The sequence below is a fragment of the Etheostoma spectabile genome, chromosome 5, assembly GCF_008692095.1.
Source record: "Etheostoma spectabile isolate EspeVRDwgs_2016 chromosome 5, UIUC_Espe_1.0, whole genome shotgun sequence".
In the NCBI taxonomy this organism is placed as follows: domain Eukaryota; kingdom Metazoa; phylum Chordata; class Actinopteri; order Perciformes; family Percidae; genus Etheostoma; species Etheostoma spectabile.
In genome coordinates, this window is record NC_045737.1 from 8626660 (window position 1) to 8636616 (window position 9957).

Here is a 9957-nt window from a genome sequence, read left to right on the forward strand (position 1 = left end):
GTGTATGGATTATTCAGAGTAACGTGCACTTGAATGAGATAATGTCTATTTCTCTATTGTACATTTTCAGTGCTGTGTATAAGTGAAATACCATTTTAACTCAATTTTATAGACATATGTCAGAAATGTACCTTAATATCATGGGTATGAGTATGTTAATGTTTTATGTTATTTGAGTGAACGGAGCCTTCGATAACAACAGGACCTTTATTTTGAAGGAGAAGGTTTACAGCTGTGGTGAATGTAAACGGTGCTGGACGGAAGGTAGAGCTCATTTTCTTTCTCCCGTCAATGAAGCTTCTTCGCACCTTCGACACGCTGGAAGATTCCGAGTTATCAAAGCGGTTATCAATGTCAACTGGCTAAAAGTGATTGGTAATGAAACCGCATCGCCTTTACCTCGTAAGCTGGCTAACTGCAGTTGTAATTGTTGCATTGCTCGGGTTGCAGAGTGCACACTAAACTCCGCAGTTTGATAAAGAATTGAAAGAGTAACTGTCAGATTGGCAACTTGTTGCCTGTATTATTCATTAGACTAAACGAAATAGCCTAAGGTAACTAATATATCTGCTGAAAAAGGACAGCAGCGTGAAATGAACTTTGACCCACTTTAGGGATCCCGAGTATGTTAGCTTTCCAACTAGGTTGCTTTCAGTAAAATTTAGCTGGACATTTTTTAATTAATAAATAAATAAACCTGTTTATTTGGTATGGGGTGTACCTTAAACCGGTTAGTTTTTATGATCGTGTGTGTTTTAAGTTATGGGCAGAACTAGAATTGTCAGCTAGAACTAACATGAAAATAGTGCGGTTATGTAAGTTATAGCTACATATTTAATAGAAATATAGACAGTAGACATTCTGTTTTAAATATGCTAAATGTCAAACATTTGTAAAAAAAAAAAAAAAATACTAAGATGGCTTCCACAAGATTTAGCAGGTTAAGGTGTAACTGCGCTGCTTTCCTGACAGTGGCGCATTCAGAACACGTCATTTAGAGCTGTCCAGGAGCCTCAATATCGGTTCTTAGAGTCCCCAAATTGTTCATTATAATAGGCTGAACTAGGGTTGGAAACGTTTGTAAGTATTCTATTATAGAAAGGGATTACATCACAAACATATTGTGTTTTATATTGGAATTTTGTTTTTAAATATATTTTGGATTTTAAAAAATCTTGTAAATTCCTGAATGACTAAAAACCAGCCATTTTTTCCTCTCCCTACTATGTTCACACATTCAATTCATCTGTCGGCACTGCACTGATGCTCTTTTCTCAACTCAGACTCCATGTCGTGTGCTCAGCCCTCATGCCCCGCCGCTCCAGGGTGTGGTGTGGTGTTCCTCCTGCGCTCAAACACATCAGATCAGCCAGTGTAGCTGAGCCGGGCACGAGAAGATCTAATGAAGAACAACTCTGGGAGGCAGCAGGGTACCTGCCATTCTCCAGAGCCAAGATAGGATCTTTCTTTCAGGAAAGGCCAGTGCTGAAGAACCCATTTCTGGAGGATGCCTTGCTCAGAGGATACCTGAGGAGACACCTGCCCCAGGAGGTGAGGAGGGAGCACAGCTGTGCCTTCAACTGCTGTTGAAAATATATACTTTGCATTAGCTGAGATCTTGTTCATGATCTATGTGACCGTGTGTGTGTATACTTGTTCACAGGCAGCTTTCTCAGACTTGTGTGCATTTGGAGAGCGTGTGGCAAGTGAAGTGGACGACTGGGGTAGAGAGTGTGAGGTCACTCCACCACGTTTGGTGCACTTTGACCCCTGGGGCCGCAGAGTGGACCACATCGTGACCTCCCCGGCTTGGAAACGCATGAAAGACCTGTCCGCACAGGAAGGACTGGTTGCCATTGGTTATGAGAGGTCATTTGGGGAGTGGAGGTTAGGAGAATGTTGAAACTTCCTTTGTCAGTTTAGCTCACGTGGCATATTTCAGTTCAGTAATCCTTTTTTGGCGGTTTCTTATAGGATAGGTTGTTTGAAATGTGTGTGTGTTTGTGTGTGTGTGTGTTCCAGTCGTGTGTACCAAATGAGCAAGATGTACATCTTCTCTCCCTCCTCTGGTCTCTACACCTGTCCTCTGGCAATGACTGATGGGGCCGCTAAAGTCATCCAGGTGAGTCAGAAAAACAAAATTATTTGGCTTACATTGTACTACTGCCTGTCTTAAACCAACACCACCATTATTTTGGAACAGTAGCTTCATTTCCAATCATGTATGTAACCAGATTATTGTTGGTTTTGTGCAGTTCTATACCAATGTAAACGGGAAGCCTGGTTTTTCACGTTTTATACAAGGACACGTGCATGGCCGAGACAGTAACGTGACAGCAGTGCAGCAGGATGAAAGAAAGATCCTTCTTTGTAGCTGCATCCAAAATTAGACTACCGCTGAAATAGTCTAAATCTGCATTTCCACTGCTGGAAAGTAGACTGTTTTTAAAGATTAGACAAATGCTTACAGTCAAGAAAAACTCTGCTCTGCAATCTTGTCAAATCCTCTTAAAACACGTTTCAATTTGCAGCAGCATCATATATCAATACATTTAAAATGCCATCTGAAGTGTATAAACAGGAAACATGTAGTTGTAGCGAGGGAAGAAATATGAATACTGTACAGCTGCATGTAAACATAGGTGTACACGTTGTTGTTTTAACCTGATTTCTACCTCTTTTTTTTTGTTAACACAGTAAGTGATTTTGGAGCTGTGTATTTGAAGTCCATAGGTGTTTCATGGCCGGTAGATGAAGCTTTCGATCGATTGACCACCCGTCAGCCTGAACGTTTCTGGACGTCCGGACAGTGGATGACGGAAAGACAGGGAGGATCTGACGTGGGTCAGTTGTGACAATCAATGTTTTCTTTCCTGAAACAGTATCAACTTCTGCCACACAGGTTTAAGGCTACAGTACAACATTGGCTACTGGCTGTATTTGAAAGGGCTCATTACAGTTGTTAAGATTTCATAAAGAAACAGTTCAGGAAATGTTATTAAATCTTATACTATCCTCTTATGTCTCAGTGATACTTAATGTTACTGGAATTATCTGTTGAGGAAATGTGATTAAATAATCACACAGTCTCTGCTTTTTGGCTTTGTTGGACTATTGTAATGCATGAGTTGCCTGTCCCTGTCCTGCATCTCCTCAGCCAGTGGCACAGAGACGGTGGCTGTTCCCCAGACAGATGGTTCATACAAACTACACGGCTTCAAGTGGTTCACCTCTGCTACAGACGCAGACATGACTCTCACGCTGGCCAGAGCGCAGGACAGAACGGGAGCAACCACACCGGTACTGCTGACATGCTCTAACAACAGTCATCGCTCCTCTTGCATGACTTCATTTCCTTGCTATACGTGTGTGCTTGTCTCCGTCCCACAGGGCAGCAGGGGTTTGTCGTTGTTCTACGGAGAGGTGAGTAGAGATGAGGATGGACGACTGAAGGGTATAGAGGTTCAGAGACTGAAGGACAAGCTGGGCACAAGACAGATGCCGACTGCTGAGTTACTGCTGGACGGCCTGCCGGCATACAGGGTCAGTTACACATCATTATGTATTACTGTGATGCAGATCTATATCTATGCAGATATGATCAATGCCTGTGTTACAGCGAAGCCACACTGGGTTGCATACAGCTCACTTTGCTCAAAACAAGACACTGTTAATATGCCTTTTCCTTATGATTTTATCTTTTGGTTGAGGCAATGCCAATCTGTTTTGACATCAAATAATATCTCCTCTCTCTCTCTATCTCTCCATCTCTCCATTTACAGCTATCAGAGGAAGGGAGAGGTGTGGCCTCCATTGCTAACATGCTGACTATAACCCGGATCCACAACAGCACGTCTGCAGCAGCCGCTATGAGAAGGCAGCATACTGCTCACAATGCACTGATTTCTAAGAATATGCTATGAATAAGCTGATTAATAATGTGTGTTTGCGTGTTCACAGGGTGGTCCAGTTAGCTCGTGACTATGCCACTCGCCGCACTGCCTTTGGAAAGCTTCTTAAAGACCACCCGCTGCACATGCAGACTCTCGCTAGGATGGAGGTGAGCTGGCAGGGGGGTGAACAAACTGCACAAACTCAATACAAAGCTTCCCATCATGCCTCACCCATGCCTGCTTCTGACATGGACAGGTGGAGACTCGTGGAGCGTTCCTTCTGGTGATGGATGTGTGCCGTCTGCTGGGTCGAGAGGAGAGCGGCATGGCAACGCAGCTTGATGCACATCTGCTGCGTCTGCTCACTCCTGTGGCCAAACTGTACACTGGGAAGCAGGTGCGTGGCTCGCACAAATGTGATCAACTGTTATCTTGCTGTTTCGATGCTGACCCTTACCGTCTTTGTTCTGTTTGGTGTCAGGCGGTGGCCGTGGTGTCAGAGGGTTTGGAAAGCTTCGGTGGCCAGGGCTACATTGAAGACACCGGGTTGCCTGGTCTACTCCGCGATGCACAGGTGAGGTCAATACATAAAAACCAACAGTGTTTCACAGTTTTTGCAATTTTGAATCTTACCTGTCTCTTTCTTTCTCAGGTGTTGAGTATATGGGAAGGTACCACAAATGTTCTGTCTCTGGACGTGCTGCGCTCTGTGGCTCGTAGCTCAGGAATGGTTCTTCACGCTTACTTCACCCATGTCAAGGTACGGGGCCGGGGAATGAGCCCGTCAGACAAGTTCAGTAACTCATCTCTGACAGTTCAACAGAAATGTGATTTGCACTTGTTCTCTTCTCCTTGCAGTCCCTGCTTGCAGGTGCATCAAATGTGTCTTCATTGTCCCCGGCGGTGAGAGCAGTAGACGCTGCTCTCTCTGAGCTGGAGGACTTTGTTCAGATAGCAGCTACAAGAGCACCCGGCTACCTGGAACTAGCAGCCAGAGACCTGGCATACAGCCTGGCTCGCATCTACACGGGTCGGTACCACCATCACACATACACTCTTCTCCCGTAAAAGAGTACATCACCGATTTAGCATTGCACTCAATTTTCTACAACATTGTTGAACTCTGGATAGACCGTAGAAAACAGAACCATCTTAATTTGATGCTGCAAAACCCAAAGATATCATCTTTTTATTCCATTCATCCTTCTTCCCTGTCATGAACTGGCACCTACATTACCCATACCCACAATGCAACTCCACCACCACCAGCAGTTTGGTCAGAGCAGAGTGATAGAGAAAGACAGTCTCTCTAGGGCTCTGGGTCAGAGCTTTGGGTGTGTCATGCTTGTAGTGGCTAATTTATCACAGATCTTTTCGCCTCAAGCAGAGACAAGGAGCGGGCTACGGGGGTCTGTTAAATTCACTTCTTTCCAACTTTACATCCCCGGATATTTTCATTTTGAAACTTCAAAAAGTGACATCACTTAAGACAATGTATTAGACTTCACCCAGCTCTCTCTGGAGCTACAAAATGCTTTGTACAACTTTTTTTTATCTACTCCTGAAAACCAGTAAACAGACTTTGATGTGTAGAATCTGTGGGCGTTCCCCTTTAACTATCTGGATGTTAACAGGTGCTCTACTCATTGACCATGCATGTTGGAAAGGAGCCTCTTCATCTGACACCTATGCGGCTCTCAGGTACAAGAATTAAAAGCAAGGTACATTTACACTTCTTTCAGGTTTAAAAAAAAAAAAAAAAACACAATTTTTCTTTTTCTTTATCAGGTGGTGTGAAAAAGACTTGTGTCCTGTGGTAACTAAACAGGCGAGAGGCTGCTACGATCTCAGCACAGCAGCACTTGATGCTGCGCTGGTGTATGACCGGCCCATCCAAGGCTGAATGAGTGTTCACTGATGTGAGGCCACAGCTGTGCCTCACTCAAAACTCCATTAAGTGGCAGATCCACTTACCGTACCCCACTGTTTTTAAATTGTGTAGATGACTGAGACCATGTATTATTAAAACAAATTAAACCTAGAAATGGAACTGAACATAATACAAAGTTCTGTAGTTCTGTCTATCTGAAGCATTTATGTGATTTGGTAGTTCTGATATTTACTTCTGTATATGAAGTATGTGCAAATAATACAGATATTTTACTACTATTTAGTTTTAGTCATTTTGGCTGTGTCCAAATGATTTTTGGAAGACTGGATGCTTACGCGGACAAACATTCAAGATCACTCCCACAGTTGGGTGTAAGATCAACAAACCACAAATAAACCAGAGCACAGGTCAGTCAGAAGCAAGAGGAGAAGAGGAGCCCTGACTGGCTCAGATAGCAGGAGGGACTGAGTTGTGTGTATATGCTGCCTTCTTGTACTGTTGGAAAATAAAATTCAGCTTCAAAACTGAAAAATGAAAAACAAATTACAAACTTTGCAGTTTTACATAATTGATACACTACCTAATTTTTATAAACGGTACTAAGAATAATTATCTTGTGTGTTTTCTGTGTCATTGTTTTATTGTTCCCAACGGTATATCTTAAAGAGAGCAAAGCATGCTAACAATGCTTCCAAGTGATGTACATCAGGAAAGACATTTGTAAAGAAATTAATAAAGAATATGTAAAATAAACAGCTGATTCATCTTTTTTTTCCTGTGAACTAATCTCTAGATTTCAGTAAACGTTTTCCTAGTTATTCAAATTGAAATTCTTATTTTACGAGAAGTCCTTAAAGGCGGCACACGCCTGGTTGGAAAAACAGTAGGTGGGGTTTCAGAGGTTGGGGTGTACACAATGTACACGGATGTTGAACCTGAGCGGACAGTCTTTAAAAGAGGCTTAAAGAAATAAATCATAGATGTTAAAGTGAAGCTACAACAACGTCAATTTTGAACAATTATGTCAGCTTTTTATGATTTAACTTAAACTGATAGGGCCGGATTTCACGACTGAAACAACCCACCCAGTCCTGTCCACCAGAATGGATGCTGCTCCGGGATAAATTGAATCATGTGTTTAGCCGTGTACCTGTCGCTTCTGCTGGTGTTCTCGTATCACCAGCAGGTCACGTCGGGCTCCCATGTCCTCAGGAACCAGCCTGGTGTCGGATTATCCAGAAACAACACACTACCCATGATGTTTCAGAACAACAACGATGAGGTCGGTGAAATTAGTAGACTAGCTTCCTAGCTAGCTAATTGACATGGTAACTGTCAGTAGAAATTTGATTAGCTACGCGCGCGCGCGTGTGTGTGTGAGAGAGAGTGTGATTGTGTATACGCGCGCGCACACTGTTTAAATGTGCTCCGAGTTCCAGTCTGCAGGGTGTTGTCAGCAGGTTTAACCTGCTGTCACATGATTACTAGGAGACCACAGTCGTGCTCTAAGCGATGTCACGCGTGTTTTAGACTAGGTTACAACCTTTGGTTGTCACATACAGCAAACATCTCCTCTCTGTCCGCGAGCTGCCTGTCCCAGAACACACTGTAAAAAAACAAAAAAAAAAAAAAACGGTGTCTGTAGACAGCCCAGGGTCCTAAAACGGCAACAAAAATGAACTGTGCCCACCTGCACCACGAAGCATACGCAGTGTTCCAGCCAATACCGAATAACCGACAAGAAGGGGGTTGGGGGGGCTTAGTTCTCGGAAGCACAGAAGGGAGTGGGAGGGAGTGGCTAACTAGTCTCATTTTGTTCAAAAATACTTTGAATGTCAACAAGAAGTAGGACCCAATATCACTTAGAACGAATATTATACCACTATAGCACAGTATAAACTGAAATGAAACGGAAAAAAAATAGTTTATTAATCTCTTATTTTTTTCTAAATGGTAGCACTTCAGCATATTGGACGAAGTTGCGTGATTCTTGCAATTTTGGTATTGTATCCACATGATTGAATGCACTTAAGTTGCTTTTGATAAAAGCTTAATTACAGTAATGTAATGTTAAAATGGGGATGTCAGGATTTGAACTTTTTCTAATATGGTTGGCCCTGTCTTGTAAAGGAGCCTTTTGTCTTAGTTTATTTTTTAAACCTTTTTTTATTTTAGTTGATATTTGATGATCTCTGGCAAACTTTACAGTTATTTATACAATTTAAAAACGGCTCTCATATTGTTCCTTTAGGAAGCTTATAATGGCCAAAAAAAAGTTCCAAAGAGGTGTTAATTCAACTATGGGTTTTAGTCACACTGAGGCCTTATGAGTGTTAGTGTTGTACTCAACTCTATATTATCCATTCTCCCCCTTCCTGTTTGTAAATGTAAACATTAGAACCACCTCTAGGCCTAAGGAAGTCCAGAATACCACTGCAAACTATAACCCCAATAATGGATCAAAGCTGAAGGTTATTATCTTTGCAAAGGTAGAACGTATGTCTGAGCTGTTGTATATGATTGCATTATATTTTACAGGTGTAATATTTTACAGATGTTAATGGTATGCATACTTGCTGCATATCCCTTAATATTTTATGTTTGAATCACTACAGCAAATTACCAGCATAGAAGTACTGGATGGTTTTCGGGCTTCTGGGAAAATATTGCAAATCTGATTGACACAACAAAAGATACATACACAATGAGAAAAGAGGAAAATGGGGGTCAGTAGGTACCCACTACACACTCACAGTGATGACTTTAACAATACTTAGAATGTATGAAACATTAACAAGTATAAGTCACTATAATTATGAGTAAGAGATGAATTTATGTAATTTGAGGCATTAGACAAGTAAGTAGAAAAACTTCTGTGTGTGTTGTGTGTGTGTGTGTGTGGTGTCGTGTTCGTGTTCGTGTTCAGTGTGACCTTGTGATGAACCTCAGTGCTGCAGACCGCTGTGCGTTTGTGAAGAACACACCAGACTGTGACATGGAAGATGGCTTCATCAACTACCTACAAGTGGCCTTCTGTCTGCTTCCTCCTAACCTCACACCTCTCACCATCACTCTCTGTGTAAGACCTGTGGGAAAGTGTGTGTGTGTGTGGACAGCATGAAACTGCAGCTCAGCACCAGCTGATTTTTTTTTTGAGGAAGATGACTTTGCTGTGGTAGTATTAGGAATGATCAAATTTCAGATGTAGTCATTTCACTATTTGCTAAATAATGGATTTTTGTAAGAAAGTACAATCTTCCTGAATTTCCCACTTTGCAACATAAAAACTCAAACTGTCACACATTGAAAATACCATTAGGCACATTTTTTTTTGGGGGGGGGGAGGGAGTAAAAGTGAGATTTTGAAAAATCCATCAAGGACAATCAGTGTAGAAAATAAATGGTAATGCTACAGATTAGGAACAATAGGGTTAGTGTAGTCCAACAAGGCCTTGTTTAACAAGGTCTACTTAGTTCTTGTTTGTAGAGCGTTTGACAGACTCAAGCAGCACTTTGGTCTCCTCTGAGTGTGTGTTAAGATAACGGATCAGCCCTTAACTTTCTTCTGCTTCTCCACAGATTATATGGCTGATCTTTTTGTTTATCATTCTCGGACTCGCAGCGTCTAAGTTGTAAGTGTCTCTCATGTTGCCGGTGTCAATATGTGCGTCCCCTTTCATATTAACTGGTTTCAGCTATGGAGAGTGTAACACCATATAACAAGCCCACATGTGCAGACTACACACACATTAATTCCCTCAGTGCAGTCACATGATGATGAGTCACATGACTGTAGGAAGCTTTTCATAATTGTTTCACTTGAGTTGTTAGAGTGTGAGATTTCCTCAAAGGAAGGACAGCTTGTACTGTTGTTTTACCCCAACCACCCACCTCACTTCACACACACTAAACTACAGTAGCGTCTTTACCATCCAGCAGCTGTTTCTTCAAAACAAAACACATTTCTAATGAGCACACTAATTTCTTCTTTTTCACTGTTTCTCCCCAGTTTCTGTCCCAACCTGTCAGCCATCTCTACCAGTCTGCACCTCACTCACAACGTGGCCGTATCCTTTATCTACATCCCCTGTACTTCCCTCACTTTGTTATATTTGTGTACAATCTGTACAAAGTGATCAAACTGATGACTCACCAGCACAGATCTTCTCTCTG

General features: G+C 42.1%; 2 protein-coding genes across 3 annotated transcripts in view; both read left to right on the forward strand.

Moving 5' to 3' along the window:
* Window positions 1-198: 198 nt before the first annotated feature.
* On the forward strand, window positions 199-5943 carry LOC116690349 (acyl-CoA dehydrogenase family member 11). Of its 2 annotated transcripts, none has more exons than XM_032517229.1 (15): window positions 199-402; window positions 1284-1551; window positions 1664-1887; window positions 2023-2122; window positions 2727-2844; window positions 3158-3300; window positions 3391-3543; window positions 3783-3877; window positions 3961-4060; window positions 4150-4290; window positions 4375-4467; window positions 4546-4653; window positions 4752-4923; window positions 5528-5594; window positions 5682-5943. In XM_032517229.1, exons 2-15 carry the CDS (start codon window positions 1309-1311, stop codon window positions 5794-5796), a joined length of 1872 nt encoding a protein of 623 aa, XP_032373120.1. In that variant the 5' UTR covers window positions 199-402; window positions 1284-1308; the 3' UTR covers window positions 5797-5943. The 2 variants fall into 2 exon arrangements, with proteins under 2 accessions (XP_032373120.1, XP_032373122.1); XM_032517231.1 differs by having other exon boundaries at window positions 208-375.
* Window positions 5944-6667: 724 nt separating this feature from the next.
* Window positions 6668-9957, forward strand: part of slc8b1 (solute carrier family 8 member B1) — an 8220-nt gene continuing 4930 nt past the window's right edge. Inside the window, 4 exon segments of the mRNA XM_032515784.1 lie at window positions 6668-7066; window positions 8711-8863; window positions 9364-9416; window positions 9794-9851. Coding sequence (XP_032371675.1) covers window positions 6917-7066; window positions 8711-8863; window positions 9364-9416; window positions 9794-9851 — 414 coding nt within the window. The 5' untranslated portion in view covers window positions 6668-6916.

Excerpts from the sequence above, each read along its gene's own strand:
- LOC116690349 (XM_032517229.1), top strand. The coding sequence starts at position 1,309 with ATGCCCCGCCGCTCCAGGGTGTGGTGTGGTGTTCCTCCTGCGCTCAAA. Across the intron at positions 1,888-2,022 it reads AGGTCATTTGGGGAGTGGAG|TCGTGTGTACCAAATGAGCA; the intron begins GTTAGGAGAATG and ends TGTGTGTTCCAG. Across the intron at positions 4,924-5,527 it reads CCTGGCTCGCATCTACACGG|GTGCTCTACTCATTGACCAT; the intron begins GTCGGTACCACC and ends GGATGTTAACAG.